Source organism: Vombatus ursinus, unplaced genomic scaffold (genome assembly GCF_900497805.2).
Source record: "Vombatus ursinus unplaced genomic scaffold, bare-nosed wombat genome assembly UNPS02014770.1, whole genome shotgun sequence".
NCBI lineage: Eukaryota > Metazoa > Chordata > Mammalia > Diprotodontia > Vombatidae > Vombatus > Vombatus ursinus.
In genome coordinates this window covers 25,136,957-25,154,753 of record NW_020954548.1, presented here as the reverse complement: position 1 = coordinate 25,154,753, position 17,797 = coordinate 25,136,957, and the positions used below count along the sequence as shown (strand labels likewise).

Below are 17,797 nucleotides of genomic sequence, written 5' to 3'. Positions count from 1 at the left end.
ATATGGCTGGGTTTTAATGACCCCTTAAGATTTTCCAAGTCTTAGTCCTTAACCAAAAGTCTCTTTTGGACAATTTTGAGAAAAAGAAAGAAAAGTTGGAAAATAAGAAAACATGCCTGACAACGTATGAACCATATAATTTCACTAGATTTAGGAATTTCAAAAATACTTATTGATGTCAAGGGAACTTGAGTTCTAGCATTTTCTTGTGGGGACCTTAAAGTCCCCTTTCTCCACTAACTTTTTCTTTAAATCCAAAAGATAAAATGAAAGGCTGAGTGGGGAGGTTAAGAGTAGAAACTATATATATATTCATAAAATCTTTTCCTTCTTCCTTTAGCAAACTGTTAGAGCAGAAAGCATATCAGATCTGGAGTCAGGGGGGTGGGTTCAAATCTCAGCCTTGGTACTCATTACCTGTGTGATTTTGACCATGTCACCTCCTTTTTTTGGACTTCAGTTTTCTGGGTACACCTCCCCACTTTCTACATATTTTCATTCTATCTTCTAAGCCTTTAAGACTATAAATAACTTGGCTACAGAATAGAAGTTTTAACACAAAGGAGGAGGAAATCTACAGCCTTTAGTAACCTTCCATTTGGCCTTTCTATATACATGTCTATATAAAGGCCAGGGATTCATTTTGATAAGGCAATGAACAGAGACTTAGAAGTAAGCAAAACATTTGCCTTTTCTTCCTAGGATTTTCTGATTTTTTTTTTCTTTATAATCACAGCAGGGGTTATAATGTAGTTATACAAAACTCAGATAAATTGCTTCACTGTTTAAAATGGGCCTCATGCAATAAAGAACCATGGTGTGTAAATCAACATTTTATACATGACCTGAATAAAAGTGTGCCTGTATACACAGATGGGTTATATGGCTAGGTTTTACATGACCCCCTTGAGATTTTCCAAAAGTCTAATCCTTATCCAGAGTGTCCTTTTGATAATTCTGAGAAAGGGAAAGAAAAGTTAGAAAATTTAAAAAATATACCTGGGATCACATGGAACCATATAATTTCACTAGATTAAGAAATTCCAAAATACTTATTAATCTCAAGGAAGCTCTAAATTCTAGCATCTTCTTGTAGAGACCTGCAAATCCCTTTCTCTAGGGACCAGGATGACCAGCTAAGGTTGAAAATGACCCTGGAGAATAAATAAAAATCCTGGTTTTAGTGTCTTCAATTACACTTGCTGCTTTATCATTAAAAAAGAATTAGAGTAAACATGAAGAAATACAACCTGCCTTTTGTGTGCTTCTGTAAACATGTGTCATATGAAAAATGTAATTTCTTTTTTCCTTTGGACATATATTCTGTTAGTCTGAACTTGGGCTTTTCTGCCTTATCAGGTTTGCACAAAGCTTGAGTTTGGCCTATAATCAGTGTTATTTTTCAGTGTATACTTATAATTTTTTCCCCTTTTAAAGAGAGCTCACTGTAGAGATGTGGTCTGTAAGTCTAATGTACAGTTTTAAGCATGTCATTCCTCTACTCAATAAATTTGAGTGGCTCACTACCGACTGTAGGATAAAATATAAACCCCTCAGTTTGGTATTTACAGTCTTTCACAATCTAGATCTTTTAACTTTCTTTCTAAACTGCTTTCACATTACTCCCTCTCATTCACTCTACATTCTAAGGAAATTGGATCCCTTGATGTCTATGCTACATGGCATCACATCTCCCACCTCCATGCCTTTGTATAGGATATCCTCCATACCTGAAATGTTCCTATTCCATACTTTCTTCTGGAATCCCTAGATCCCTTTAAGGTTCAGCTCAAGAGTCATCTCCTATAAAAGGGCTTTATTGATTTCCCTACTTGTAGTGCCCATGTCCACCCCCTTCTATATTACAAAAATTACTTTGTATAGATTTTCTATATATTTTGTATTTGCATACTTGTATATATGTTGTTTCACCCCAGCAGGAGCAAAGTATCATAGACCTAGAGCTCGAATGGACCTTCAAGGTCATCTAATCCAATTCTCTCAATTTACAGATGGGGAAACTAAGGCCAGAAGAAGTGAAGTGACTTGCCCATGGTCACACAGATAAGTAGAAGAGTCAGTATTTGAACTCAGATCCAGTGACACCAAGTTCAAGACTCTCTTCACTGCGCCATGTTACAATGTAAGCTTCTTAGGGACAGTACCTATCTTGCTTTTGTTCTACCTATCCTGTTCCTTTTGAATAAGGTATGTCCTTCTAACTCCTACCATAGTGCCATATATATATATAAAACTACTAAATGAAAATGAATTAACTTTAGACCAATATGGTAATTTCCACTGTCTAGTCTGTGGGCTGATGAAAACTCTGTGATCAACTTTTGTCATAATAATGAAAAAAAGTTCCTTACTTTTGTTAAGTCAGTCCTACTCACTGAGAATTGTCCAAAAGTCGTATGAACTTCAAAACTAGGACATTTGGCTACCTGTTAGGTAACCTGACTATACAATTTTTTTAGTGCAACAGAATTTGCCTGTAGTCATAATAACAATACATATCTCCATAGTACTTTAACATTTAGAAAGTAACCTTTCCCTCCCGACAACCTTCTGAGTCATGACTGAAAGCATCAATATCCATTTCACAGAGGAAACTGAAGCATTAGCTGACATTGACAACCAAGAAGTTGGCTGCTTTCTCAGGACATGCATCCAAGACATGACAAGGAGACTTCAGTGACATGTCAAGACCTGATAATAACTACCCATTTCTAGTAATTCACACAAAAACCAATTATACTGCTAGAAGAAATGTAGAAAGCATTGCCACCATGGGAATGGTTATAATGCAGTTGCACAAAATTCAAGAAAACTGTTTGACTCTTTTAAAGCGGGTTGCATACAATAAAGTACCCTGGTATGAATTTTTAATTCTTGAGCTAAAAACTGAAGACCTGAGGGTTAGGTTTCATTTCTGCTGCTGCTTGCTAGTTGAAAGCAAGGGCTTAAGAAGACAAATAAAGATTTGGGAAATAAAATGCAAGTTAGGCACTGGGCTAAGTATTGGGACTATAAATAAAGGCAAAAACATGATCCCTATCAATCTATCAATCAATAAACATTTATTAAGTAAGGACGATATGCCAAGCACTGTGCTAAGCACTGGGGATACAAAAAGAAGCAAAAGACATTATCTGTATTCAAGGAGCTCACATTGTAATGAGACAAGTAAACAATTATAAACATATGATACATACATTTTTATTTTCAACATAATCGGTTTCCTTTGTAATCTTTTTTTTTTTTTGGCTTTTCCTTTGTAACTTTATATGTTTGATCTTATGAATTTTTAAGCACAGAGGCAATAGGGGTCACACAGCTAGGAAGTGTATTTGAGCCTTATCCTCCTGACTCCAGGGCCAATACTCTATCCACTGCGCCACCTAGCTACCCCTATTTTATACATTTAAAAACACTATTTTGAGAAAGAGTCCATAGGGCTTCACCAGACTGCCGAAAGGGTCTATAATATACAAACAAAGATTAAGAACCCTTGCTATAACAAAACAGCAGAGAAAGACTTTAGGAGAAGAAATTACCCATATTTGTGCATCTTAAAATCTATGTATTCAGCACTTCCTCCCCCCCGCCCCTTATATTAATAACCTAGAAATTTGGCGAAGCTTTCTTAACTTATTTAGATTACATTTAGCTCAATGAAGAGGCAATTTACCAAATGGCACCCTAAAATCTTAAGAGGACTTATTAGTTTCCAGGGATATCTGATTTTATTTTTAACATGTTAACTGGTCAATGGGATAACAGCACATTGTCACATAATGTATGATGTGTATGAGCATAATGTATACAATGGAGATAAAGCAGCATAGTATATTAGAGAGAGCGCTGGACTTGCAGACCAGGAGACTTTGGTTTTAATTCTGCAGCTGACACTTAGCAGCCATGTGACCCTGGGCAAGTTAAAGAACCTCTTGTCACTTCTATTTCTTTGTCTGTAGTAATAATAATAATACTATTATTAATATATAATCACCATAGTACTTGGATAATAATAACCATAGTACTTGCCTTACAGGATTGTTGTAAGTCTCAAATGAGATAAGTACATCCAGTACTTTGCAAATTTTAAAGCACTCTATGTCAGTTTTTATTGTGAATATTATTATGAATTGCTAACTATCATGCTATGAAATTTTGAATTCCCTGGTTTTTAAAAATCTTTAAAGCCAAAACAAATTATCATACCTAGTAACTGATATTATGCTTATCACTAACAATAACTTATATTATCAGTAATTTACAGTTATAAAGGACTATATTATATATCATTTTGTTTGGGCGTCATTATAAAACTATAAGATGGGTAGCTTAAATTATATTGTCTCCATTTTAAGATACAGAAAATAAAGCTTAGGCAGATTACATGACTTGCCTGAGGTCACATAACTAGAAAGGGGTTGAGCCCAGACTTGATCCCTGGTCTTCAGTCTCCAAGTCCAGTGGAATTTCTATGGTCTACATGTTGCTTTCAACATACCATGCACAGAACAAGACTTCAATTTTTTTTCTTTTTTCTTTTTCTTTCTTTCTTTCTTCCTTCCTTCATCCGTCCATCTTTCCTTCCCTCCTTCCTTCATCCCTCCCTCCCTCCCTTCCTTCTTTTTCCTCTCTTGCCCCAGTTGCAGTGGCCATTCACAGAAAACCAGATCCCTCTGCTGATTACAACAGCTTTCTGACACTCTTCTAACCCGAGCTGCTTTACCCCTCCTTAGGCAGCCTAGTGTCTCACACTTCGGGGCTCACCATATTGGTGCTGAAACTTATTTTGACACTTGATTCAGCTCAGAACTCTCAAAATCAAGTGATTCAACAGGGCCAGGCTCATGCCCAGCTTCAATTTCCTTATGTCTGCTATGATGACCTACATGTAAAATGGTGCTATTTTAAGTATGTACTCCCAAGAATTCTCATTAAAGAATCCACAATGGAAAAAGCTGCAAAAGCAAATTATTTCAATAAATTCTTAGGAATCATAAGGCAATCAATGGATCTATTTTTGCCACTAAATGGCTTGGCCACCAGAGGGAAGTATTTGAACAGTGGTAGAACAGTCAAAAATCAGTACTATTTAATTCCGTAAGTGTTGGAGGCGTCCTAAGATGTTTGCATCTCTTGGGTAAAAAAAAAAAAAATTTTATATATATATATATATATATATACACACACACACACACACATACATATATATATATATATATATATATAAAAATGTATGTGGCATTTATACCTATGATCTGTGTCAGGGAAGGGAGCTTTGCAGCCTGTAATGGTTTTTAACAAGCAACTGAGAGTTAATTGGTTTTTAACCACAGGGCTTGGTGACAAAGTGTATATAATGATTAGCTCTGCCAAAAATGTCTGGCATCTGAGGTAATAAAACTCTGTTTATTGTCAAGGCTCACCTGAACATTCTGGGGACTTAACTATTTGCCTATCACATATTGTGAAGGACTGTCTGATGTTGGCAGTTGCCAGTTGGGCGCTGTGGCAAGAGTAGGGTAAGATCTGGGTATTTTGGAAGTCGAGGCAGGGGCTGTGGTAGGCGGAGTCGTGGTGAACTGGGATGGGCTGGGTACGGAGAAGCCCTGAGGCAGTGGGCAGTGCTATGTGAGATAAGCTGGGTGCAAGGAAGTAGCCGGAGCTTGAGCTCCTGAGGCAAGGGGCGGTGCCACATGGGAGTGGGACGGCAGAGGACTGAGTTCCCTTTGCTTAGTCCCCTCCCTATATGCAACGTCAACCCCAGATGCCTCCATCTTGTGACCTTCCTGACTTCCTGGGTCCCTTTGTGTAGCACTGACCCCAGATGCCTCCTTCCTGTGTCCTTCCTGACTTCCTAAGTCACGTACTCTGTCTATGCACTAATCCCAGACGCCTCCTCCCTGTATCTGGTCCTAGCCTCCTACATTACTCCCTCCCCCTTGGTGTGCTAAACTCAGACAGCCCCTTCCGGTATCTAACCCTACAATCATTGGCTAGTAAGCGGGCTGGGGAGGAGGGGCTAGGTAGGTATTTAGGAACGAGCATGGTCAGATCACGCGCTCTCTCTCTTGGCTCCTGCTCTGTTGCTCTGGCCTTGCTGCTTGGGCTTGCTGTGATGGCTTGCTGTGATGGCCACTGAATAAAGCTCTGGTGTTGGCGCCTCCCGATGGCTCGTCTCTGTGTGTTTATCTGGCTGAGGACCAAAGACTCGGAAGTGAGTATGACTCTGGTAGCCTGCTCCTTATAGGAGGAGAGGGTACAGCGCGCGGCCGGCAGAAGGTCGGCGTGGCCGGTACAACATATAATGCATTTTCCTCCAGATATAAATAAAAGTGCCTAATTTGTTTATAAAAGTTCATAATTCATTTTATCAACCAATCAACAAATATTAATAAAGCACCTATTTTGTCGAGGAACTGCACTAGGTGCTGGGCATAAAAATACAAAAACACAATAGTTTTTGACCTCAAGAAATTTACATTCTACTAGGAGACATTACATGTCCACAGAGAAAAAAAACAGAATATAAACAAAATAAATATAAAATTACCATGCATAAAAATGCATAGTAACTGGGAAAGAGAGAAGAGGGAAGGGAAAAGTGCTAACAACTGCTAGAAATCAGGAGATGGCACTTGAGTTAATCCCTGAAGAGAGATAGGTGTTCCAAGAAGTAGAGATAAGGAAGAAATTTCCAGGCATAGAAAACAAAGTGCAAAGGGACAGAGGGTGGGAGATGAGATATTGTACACACAGTACAGCAAGTAGACCAGTTTGACAGGAGCACAGAGTTCAGTGATGAAGCATAATGAGCCTGGAAAAAGTCTGGACCCAAAAGGTGAAGGGCTTCAAATGCCTAACAGTGGATTTTGTATTTTATCCTCAAGGCAAAAGAAAAATATTGAAGCTTCTTGAGAGGGGGAGTGACTTGTTCAGTGCTTTAGGGATATCAATTCAGAAGCTGAGTGGAGGATGGACTGGAGAGAGGAGATGATGGAGGCAAGAGGACCAGTTAGGAAACTATAATAGAGATGATGAGGTCCTGGACTAGGATGATGGTAAGGTAAAAAGAAAGGAATGTAAGCAAGAAAAGTTAAAGAGGGGGAGCAGAAAAGACATGGCAACTGATTGGATATAGGAGGTGAGTGAGAGGGGACTACACAGGGAAAGAAGTGAAAAGGGCTCAGAGAAAAGCTTGAAAGACTCATATGCAAAGGAGGTAGAGCAAGGGTGACAATCCTGCAAGGGGGACTCAGAAAGATATGTCAGATAGGGAAAGAAAGCAAGCTAAAGAAAAATCCCACCTCCAACTGAGTCAGTTACTCCTTTTAAAAATCCAGCCCAAACCATCCAGTCTGGCATGGGTCTGTAGTTTAAAGAACACTATTTTTGTAATCAAAGGGTCGAGAGTTTGAATCTCAGCCATACTCTTACTAGCTGCATCAATAAACAAACATCTATTAAGCACCTACCCTGTGCCAGGAACTGTGCGCCAAGTGCTATGTGAAAAACAGAGGTGTCAGAAAAGTGACTTGGCCCCAATGCACAGCTCCAAACCACATTAAAATGTAATCAGGAAATATTTAACAAAATAAAAATTTTCAATAGAATACAGAAAATGTTAATGTGGTTTTCTAAGTCAATATGTGGCCAGGAAGGATCCTTATGTATGGTTTAGTGGCTCTGTTTCTGAGTTTGACCAAAACCATCCTTCAATGAAAATAGTAAAAGTATATAACTTTCTTCTGCAATCCATTCTTGGGTCTTAAAGCTAAGAAATCTACTCTCAAGGCTCCAGTAATCACTGAAACACATGCAAATAACCTCCAAATTTATCTTTCTCATGAGCTCCAGTGCCACATTTCCATCTGTCTGTTGGATGTTAACATGATAGGACTAGCTGCCCTATTTCTCCTCCTGTAACATATCCTCTCATTCTTTTCCTTTTCTAGGTTTTCCCTTAACTAAATTTCAAGAACATTCAGGAGGGTTAGAGGGTAGGACTGGGTAATATTAGGGGTAAAGAGGAGAATATGATTTGATATGTGTGCCGAACTTTAAATCATCCTTTGTATAATGTAAACGTATAATTATTTATATATTGACAGTATTTGGCAACAGGCTTGAATGAAGTACGTCCCATAAAGCACGTGTGGAAGTGAACTGAGCTCCCCGGCCACTTCCAGGGACATATGCGCTTTTGCTCAGCGCTGAAGGATTTCCACTTTGGGATAATGAATGAATCAATCTCCTTACTGGTACTTTGGTTCCCATCTTCAAAGCAGGGAAGGGAGGCTATGTCAGAGATGACTGTCCATTTAGTAGCTGTGTGACCCTGGACAAGTCACTTAACCTCTTTTTTTTTTTTCTTAGTTTCACCAGCTGTTTCTAAGAGTTCCTCCTGCTCCTGGTGGCTACTTTGTACCCAGAAGGCTAGGAAGTAAGGTCAATAATCTGAGCCCTTAGTCCTCTGAGCCAACCAAGTCTAGAGGAAAGTCTCAATCCTTTTAGAGGAAAGACTAACCTAACCTGTATGGAGGTAAGGGTTAGGATATTAATCCTACCACTAAGGTGCTTTTTAATGATACGAGGGAAATGAAACTGTTTTTACATAATTATAGGAAAGGTGAATTCACCAGGAAAAAGGGAATCTGTTGACTAACTTGAGAGCAATCTGAAGTCTCTGTATGAAGAGGCCATTTCTTCAGTAAAGGCCTCTACAGGAATAAAACTTGGTATCATCTCCTTTCTGAGATTCTCAGGGAGGGTGTGGTTTTTGTGTTGGGTTAGGAAGGATGAGTGAGTTAATCTCAGTATCAATTTAGATCCCAGGACACATTGTAAGCAAAAAGTTTATGATCTTTTACTTAACTTGCTAAAATTGACCCTGACCCGTGGTGAGATTTGGAGATGGTGTCAGAGGAGTTGTCATTAAAGCTGTGGTCCCTGATATTCCTGATGCTGCTCCTTGTCATTTTATATGGGGAAAACTTTCATGAATTAGCCCTGATATTACCTCGATCGTATGCATTATACTTTTTAAAGGACCTTTTGAAGTAATTTATGTTTTTATCATTTGTATTACACTTCTCTTTTATGCTAGGCTTCTTCCTGAGGTCAGAAGTGCTTTAAAAATCATTTTAGTGGTGGAAGGTTCCTTAGAAAATTTTGGAGCATTGCTATCAAGGGGTGGGATATGGTAGGAGAAGCACTATTTACTATTTTTATGTAGACTGGGCTGGTTTTCTTCAAATGGTAAAGGGAGGGTGTTCTTGGATTTTGGTTGGCCTAATGGATTAGGTCTTGAATCACTGGTTTGGCTCCTTGCCAATCGAAGGATAAAAGACTCGGCCTATGAGAACTTGGTGCTAAGGAGGTTTGGTAGAATTTCTGCTGCCCAGAGGGGACATCTTTCTGGCTCAGCTTGGTCATTGCTATGCGGAATATGGAGGCAGAGGAGAGTAACAGTTTATCTTTGGTTATTAACTAGAAATTGAGAAGGTAGCCTGAAATGATGAAAAGTACATTAAGACTCAGAAGACATGCCTTTGAATCTTTGGCTCTACTACTTACTGGCTGAGTGACTTTAAGAAAAGTAATTTCTCTCTTCTGAGCCTCAATTTCCTCAAGCCTAAAATGAGGGGATTGGCCTAGATGATTGCTTATGCACCTTTCAAATCCAAATCTTATGATTATGACTTTCCCATGCTCACCCTGATCTCTCGATCACAAATCTAGTGCTATTCTCTATAGACACTGCCTCTCAAAGGGCTTTTGCAGTACTAACATTCTGCGCTTCTGTAAATAAAGTGGCTGTGAATGTTTCTGTGAATGCCAGTGCCTGGAGATTTCCTCCCTAGGATACAGTGTCACTCAATTTCTCTCAGTTTCAGTTTGCTTGTCTGTAAAATGGGCATAATAACATAGCCTTATCATAGGGTTGTTGTGAGGATCAAATGAGGAAATATGTGTAAAGTTCCATGATAATCTTAAAGAGCAATACAAATATCATTATTATTACACATTACCCCTACTAGTTACTTCTAAGCTTGAATCAATCCACTGATTTGATAGATTCTACCCTCTTCTGTTCTCTCTACACTCTCCCCTTGATCATCAGCTCACATGGATTTCATTACCACATCTATGCTGATGACTCACAGATCTGCATTTCCAATCTTGGTGTCTCTCTTGAGCTCCAGTTCTGTAACACTGGTCTCTGACTCAACATGTCCAAAATGGAATTCACTATCTTTCTACCTCAAATCCACCCCTCTTCTGAATTTTCCTATTAACCACCATCCTTCCAGTCACCAGGTTCACAATCTCAGTGTCATCCTTAACTACTTACTTTCATTCAACCCTCTGAAATTATCTTCAATTTATCCTGTATATGTTTGTATACAGCTATTTGTTCATCATCTCCCTCCTTAGATTCCAAGCTCCTGGTCAGAGATTGTCTTTCTTTGTATCCCCAATACTGACTACAACACTTGGCCCATAGCAGGTTGATTTGACTTGATCCAGTCACTTGCCAAAATTCGTTTTCACCTCCACAACACCTTTCCCCCTCCCCCTCTTCTGTCCACTGACAGCGACCTCCCAATTCAGGGCCTCATCACCTTTCACCTGGTTGCTATTGCAATAGCCTTCTATTTGGACTCTGCCTCAAATCTTTCACGTTTACAATCCATTCTTCACACTTCACGGTGCAGGCTGGTCAAACTGGCCTTTTGGCTGATCCTCACGTATGGCACTCTACTTCTAGTGGTCGAAATGAACTCCCTTCTCTCTGCTCTTACAATCCCCATTTTCCTTCAAGGTTCAGCTCATGCTCCATCTTCTGCAGACCTTTCCTGAATTCTCTTCCCTATCCCATCACCTTGCATTTATTTTGGAAATATCTACACATATACAGGACCTATCTCTAGACAGCCTGTAAGTTCCACGAGAGCAAAGGATTCTTTCATGGGGGTTTTTGTATTCTCAGTGTCAGGTACATAAGAGAAACTTAATATTCCTGGTTTGATACGGATCCCCCAGTTAGAGTCACCCCAAGTTTCTGCTCCCAACTCTTATCTCAGCTCTCCACGTGATAGAACTCGTGCAGAGATACTTCCTACCAGTGTGAGTCAAGCACAGATCAGATCCTGCCCTCTCTTTCTTTCCCAGGTCCCCACCTGAGGAGCTCACCAATGGGAATGCTGGGATCACGAAGGAAGCCACACTCTCCTCACCTGAGCTTTCTAACTGCATTGTCGGCTACATGCTCCACCTCGATCGTGCAGTAGTGATGCGCCCCAAATGTCTTTATTTGAGCTCTCTCAAGTTTTTTCTTATAATCCGCAGTGTAGTTCTCCACACAATTCCCCTAGCCCCATTTTACAGATGAAGAAACTGAGGTTTTAAAGTCATCATTTATTGAGCGCCTGCCACTGTGGTAAGAGCTGGGGAAACAAAAAAGCAAAAGGAAAAGTGATCGCTACAACTCGGTACGACTGGGAGCCCCTAGGGGTCCCGGGCAATGGCGCATGCGCACTGAGGCAGCTAGGTCGGGGGGCCTACTCGCGAGACAAGTAGGCGTAATTTCGAGGGGTGGGCACACGAGAGAGCGCACGCACTCACCTGCTTCCCCCCACGTCGTCACTCCCTCCTCGCCACTACGCCGCTTGGGGCGTGCTGACGCATCGTGCGGTGGAAGGAAGGGGCGGGGCTACAGTGCCCCCCCCTTCCACCCTCGGCCCGCCTCCTTTCCTCCCTCCCTCCTCCCCATCCCCTTTCCTCTCCTCCCTCTCCCCCTTCCCTCCCTCCCTCCCTCCCTCAGTCAGCCCCGTCAGCTCCGGGGAGCGAGCGTCGCGCAGCGTCGCGTCGGCCTGGTCCGACCCGACCAGCGGGCAGATGCCCCGAGCAGCCACCGTCGCCCGTGCCGCTACCGGTGTGGGAGGCGGGGGTCCGGCCCGGAGGGGCTGCGTGTGAGAGGGGGGGTGGGTGGGGGTGGGGAAGGGTCCGGGGAAGCAGGGCCGGCGACCCGGCGGCGCAGAGGCGGCGGCGGCGGCGGCGAAACAGCGGGGGCCGGTTCGGGGTGGACCATGTATTTCCTGAGCGGCTGGCCCAAGAGGCTGCTGTGCCCCATGGGGAGCCTGGCGGAGCCTCCCTTTCACATCCAGACCGACTCCCAGAGAACCTTCTTCGCCGTGCTGGCCCCGGCCCACCTCAGCATCTGGTACAGCCGAGTAAGTGCTGGAGGATCCCCCGCCGCCTGCCCGGTTCCTTTCCCTCCCCTCCCCCATTGTCTCCTCCCCCTCCCCCTCCGTCTCCTCCCCCTCCCCCTCCCCATTCCCAAATCCCTCCGCGGCCGGGACCCCTTCCTTTCGCCCGCCTGCCCCGGGACTAAGTACCTGTCCCTCGAACTTCTGAGCCCTCCCCTCGTGCTCCTCCTCCGCCTCCCGGGGATCTTCACTCCACCAACCCCCCCACGCCCCTGCCGTGACATTCCCCAAGCCCACGCATCTTGCCCTCCCCGCGTCGTAATTCTTCTCCCCGCGCACCTCCTGCCGTCATGTACCTGTTTAAAGGAGACTCAGGGAGACTCAGGGAAACTCCCCGTTGCCTGCTCCCCTTCCTGTCTACCTCCTCCAGCTGGGGGATGGGGTCGAGGGGGAGGGGGGCCGGAGAGGGACTATCCCAGGCTGGAGCTTTAAAAAAAAAAAAAGTGGTGGTTCTTTACAGTCCTCGAGCATGTCTGCTTTTAGGAAGGCTCCTTGGTGTCAGCTCAAGTTGCACCCCTGCCTGGGCTCCGACTGTGTGGTACAGAAAACATTGGCAAAATCCGTCAGAACTTTTTATTTTGTTACGGTTTAAAATAAATGTTTGGGGAGCATACACCGCCAGCTTTCCCCTGCAGTGGGACTGGAGTTGGGTTAGCCTAGATGGGTGATGGAATGTCAAATAACAAGCATTTTCTCTGGCATAACTTTGGTGCCGGAAAATTGTAGCTGATCCCCCCCCCCCTTTTTAAAGGGCTGGTTGATAAATTTGAGAATGTTTGAAGTTCCCTTTTCTCTGCGTCCACTTCTCTCCCCCTCTGACCTTTATCCTTGTAGATTCTTTTCCTAGAGGAGAGACGGGTAGGGACCGTGTTACTCCAATCATTGTTATATTCCTTAGTACTAGGAATAGACTTTTTTAAGGGAAAAGACTTTGTAAAGAAAGGCTATGTTCAAGTTATTTTTCCCATTTTCTGTGAATTTTAATCATGTTCTACTTATAGCTTATTGTCGTGGACAAATGAGAGTTAAGTTTGAAAATAAATCGTGCATGAGATTTTCCTCCCCCAATCTCCCAAGCTGCTATAGGGCTATTTTTTGAAATCTACTGAATGCAAAGAGTACTAAGAAATGTACCTTCTTTTTGTTTATAAAGAAGGTACTACTCACCTATGTCAGGGATGGTGTTTAGATGTTAAACTTTTTTTTTCTTTCTGAAGATAACTGGACTCTGGAGATTGGCTGTGACCTCATGTCATGTGACCATGTGAACCAACTGGCCCAATTAAGTTAATACCAGAAATCCCTCAATGGTACCATCTAAGTGTCTATAATGCCCTTGACTGTCTTCACAGTGTGGGGAAATTAGCTTTGGGATTTTGGTAATGCTGATACATTTCATGATTTGTTACATTAAATATATGTCTGATTAGTTTTTCAGTGAAATAACAGGATAAAGAATAGAAAATTTTTGAGATAGGACTATACTGAGCTTAATTGTGTTTGTGAATATGTATTTTTTGGTACATTTTATTATTGATTGAAGTACGCTAACCAGAGTTTACATTGTAAACATCAGTTTAAGTAGTTATATTGTTCATAGCACTTTGATTAACAATGATCTTTTGAGCATAGATTTAGGGCTGGAAGAGAAATTAGAATTTATTCATTCCAGTACTCTCATTAAATTCATGAAGAAACTGAGGCCCAGAAAGGTCCATGACTTAGCCAAAGTCACTTAGCTTTGGCACAATGGCAGAACAAATATTTGAAGCAAATTTTGACTCAGAATCGAACCCAGCCTCTATATCTTACCAAACATAGGCAAAAATAATAGTTTGGATTCAATTTTAAAAACAAACTTTTTGTCTAGAATTTTGCCAGAATATGATATATTGCCTTTGTAATAAATGGACAGCACTAGTTTGTTTCTTCTTCCTGTTAAAATACATGTCCAATTTACTATCATGTAAAACTAATATGAGGAGAGTACTGAACTGAAAGCCACTTTATCACACTCTACAATGGATAACATTCTAAGACTGTGGTCAGGATAATTCATTCCAACACACTTTTCATTAAACATTTCATAGTAATGCACAGTTAGTTTGGAAGAAAGATGCTATATAAACTCAGTAATCTAATACAGGCAAAAAAATTACAAACAAATCTCAGTCTCCTTCAGTAGTGGAGCCCCCAGATCGCTACTATGAGAGTCACTGTGAAAAATTTTGAAGATATTGTAGGATTTAAAGTGGAGGAAAAGAAGAAACCAAAAACTTTGGAAAAGGTGACTTTTTTTGGTAAGGGTGTCCAGGTGGCACCAGACAGACTTGCCTGTGTATTTACCATCTTGCACCACTATGTTTTTTCTTTTCCTTTGTTATACTATTTGAAATCATAAAGTAGAGTTTTACTTGGTTGTATTTTAGTTTAACCTGATGGCTTATAAAAATTGGTTTCATTTTACATTTAAATGTGTTTTTTTTGTATGGATTAGTGCATCATACTTCACTGAGGAAATGAGATGTTTGATTGAAAGGGGAAAGGAGGTAGATAATAATGGAGCAAAAAAGAAAAAAATTGGGCAGGTAGTAGATGGAAGGTATGAAGGGCAGGGTAGACCTACTTAAACTAACCTCCCAAGTGAGATTCTTACTTGGTAGATTTAAGGCAACTTGAGGTCTTATAAGGGCATCAGGAGGTATTAAAAAAAAAAGAGATGGGAGGGTACCAAAGACAAATATGGGTTCTTTGAAATCTAGGCCTGGTTATACACAGAAAAGAGACGGTTTTTTTCTCCTCTTTTCTCCTGGGCCATATTACTCATTCCTCTCAGGACCCAGAACTTCTGCGAGTACTGTAGGTAGTTCAGTTACATATGCTTTCATGGACCAACTTGTGAAGCTAACTATAATTTATAACATTGTTTCTGTGAAAAGAGTTTGTTCTAGTTCAGACCTCATCTGGACCCTCATTGCTACTTGGAAAGCCTATTCTACTTTTACTCACTACTTCTCTCGTTCCCAACAGCAACTGTTCCAGATCTTTTCCTCTATCAGTTCCTCAACCCCTAGATTATAACAGATGATTTAATCTCCTACTTCCCTGAGAAAATTAATCCATCAACTCCTCAGATTATCTCAGTGACATCACTTCTTTCATGTATCAGGGGCATAGTTATCCTCACTTTTTTGCAGAGGCTTATTCCTCAACTTGTGTTCTTGATCCCTGTTCCTTCTCTTCTTCTTAGATTTGTTCCTAGGAATTGTTCTTTCTCTTGTGTGTGTTCTTCTCCACTGGCTTTTTTCCTTTCACTATAAAAACATATTTAGGTATCCCTAATCCTTAAAAACCTTTCCCTCCTTCCTTCTACCCCATCTTAACTATGACTATAGCTGCTCATTCTCTATCTCGTTACTCTTTATGCAGCCATGTTTTCAACTTGAACTTTCCTTAGCAGTCTGTAATCTGGCAACTTGAGCTGCTGTACAGAAAGTATTTTCACAAAGCTCACCATGATTGCTGTATCTTGTGGCCTTTCTCAGCCCTCATCTGCCTTGACTCTTCTGCAGCATTTGACAGTGTTGATTGCCCCTTCCTTCTTCCTTGGTGTCATGATTATGATTTAGTTAAGTACAGTCAAATAATGCACAAAAGTGAACAGCTACCACACTTTCCTTGTTCTGTTACACTTTTGATTGTTCCTTCTTTTTCTTTCTCCTTGTCCATTTCCTAGTGCCTTGAAGTGGGTATTCAGTATTCTGCCTTTGGCACTCCTCTCTATAATCTTTCCCTTGGTAATCTTGCATGAGTTCATGGCTTTGGTTAGCACCTCTGTGTAGTTGCCTCTCAAATCTACAAGCCCTGATCTCTCTCCTGAGCTCTAGAGCTGTGTTTCCAGTCACCTTCAGGAGCTTCCCCTCTGGATGTTCCACTAGTATTTCAAACTCAACAAATAGAAAATTGAACTTATGATCTCTGTTCCAAAACCTTCCCTGCTTTCTGATTTCCTATTATTTCTGTCATTGGTGTCACCATTTCCCTAGACTCACATGTTTTAAAACATTAATTTTTTTAATACTTCTTTCTCCCTTCTTATTGAATTGTTACTGAATCTTGTTAGTTTTAACTCCAATATTACTAAGTCTTGAATTCCTTTCCCACTGCCACTATCCTAGCTAGCACAAGGCCTCACTATCACCTTGCCTAAACTATTGGAATAGCTTCTTATGGGCTCCATCTCTCTTTATTGTTTCTCCTATTAATTCTTCATTAGTAGTACCATCAGATTAATTTTACTTATAGTCATGTTATTCGTTGCTGAAAACCCTTCAATGATCCCCTGTTGCAAACTGAGTAGTTTAATTCCTTATCCTGGCATTCAAGACTTTCCACATTCTTGGATCCTTCTACCTATCTAGCTCTTCTTGTTCTCCTTTACTTATATACTTTATGACCCAACCAAAGTAGACTATTCGCTGCCGTTGCTAAATACCCTTATTTTACAAGCCTCTGTGTCCTTGTTCATACTGTTCCTTATGCCTTCAGTTACTATTTACTATTAAATTCTTCCCATCCAGTCATTTAAGGTCCAGCTTTAAAGTTGTTTATTCTGTGTTCCCTTAAGTCACTAGTGACCCCTTCTAATCTCTTTACTCGTATCTCTTGTGGATTTCCATATTATGGTTGCATGCATATGTGTCTTTTCCCCACCTTAAGTTCCATTAGATTAGAAGTCATTCAAATCAATTTAGGTATTCATTGAATGCCTACTTTGTGCCAGGCACTGTGCAGTTCTTCTGACTCTAAACTCTGTGCTCTTCCCACCATATCACTTTTTTAAAAAGTTTTTTGTTGCTGTCTTTTGTTTCTTCTTTGATTTATAGTTATCTCAAGTATCATTCCCTGACACTGTCCCAGAGAGTCTTTCTATATAATAGTATTTTTTTTTGAGAGGGAGAAAAATCAGCATAACTGATCAATGCATTGAAAAAGTCAGAAAACATGTGCAATGTGTAACCACCAGTGGGCTTCCCACTTCCATAAAGAGGTGGGTTAGGGAAGTCCTCTCATATCTCTTTGATTGAGTCTTGCTTGATTTTTATAGTTTTGTTACCTTTACTTTTGATTTATTTTGGTGTGTAGTTTATTTATATTTTGCAGTTACTTTGTTATTTTCCTGATTCTGCTTAATTCACTCTGCATCAGTTCCTATAGATCTTTCCATGCTTCTCTGTATTCCTCATACACACTGCAGCTCTGATGGGTTGACCACGTTGTTCGAATGTTAAACAGGGCGGGTGCTCACGTTATGGTCAGAAGAAGTAACACAAGGACACTCTCCAAGTCTCTCTTAAGAGCTTTGGAATTGATTGTGTGACATGGAAGACATTGGCACAGGTCCACTCAGCATGGCATTTCCATTGTTTGAGGTGTTTGAGAAGCAAATAATCCCTTCAGTTCTGGTTTTCTTTCTAAACAATGTTTCAAATGCCTCTTTATTATTA

General features: G+C 40.9%; 1 protein-coding gene across 3 annotated transcripts in view; it reads left to right on the top strand.

The window, feature by feature from the left end:
• The first annotated feature begins 12,069 nt into the window (after positions 1-12,069).
• Positions 12,070-17,797, top strand: part of RIC1 (RIC1 homolog, RAB6A GEF complex partner 1) — a 146,751-nt gene continuing 141,023 nt past the window's right edge. For all 3 annotated transcript variants that reach the window (XM_027862781.1, XM_027862780.1, XM_027862779.1), the window contains exon 1: positions 12,070-12,254. In XM_027862781.1, coding sequence (XP_027718582.1) covers positions 12,111-12,254 — 144 coding nt within the window. In that variant the 5' untranslated portion in view covers positions 12,070-12,110. The remainder of the gene's footprint in view (positions 12,255-17,797) is intronic.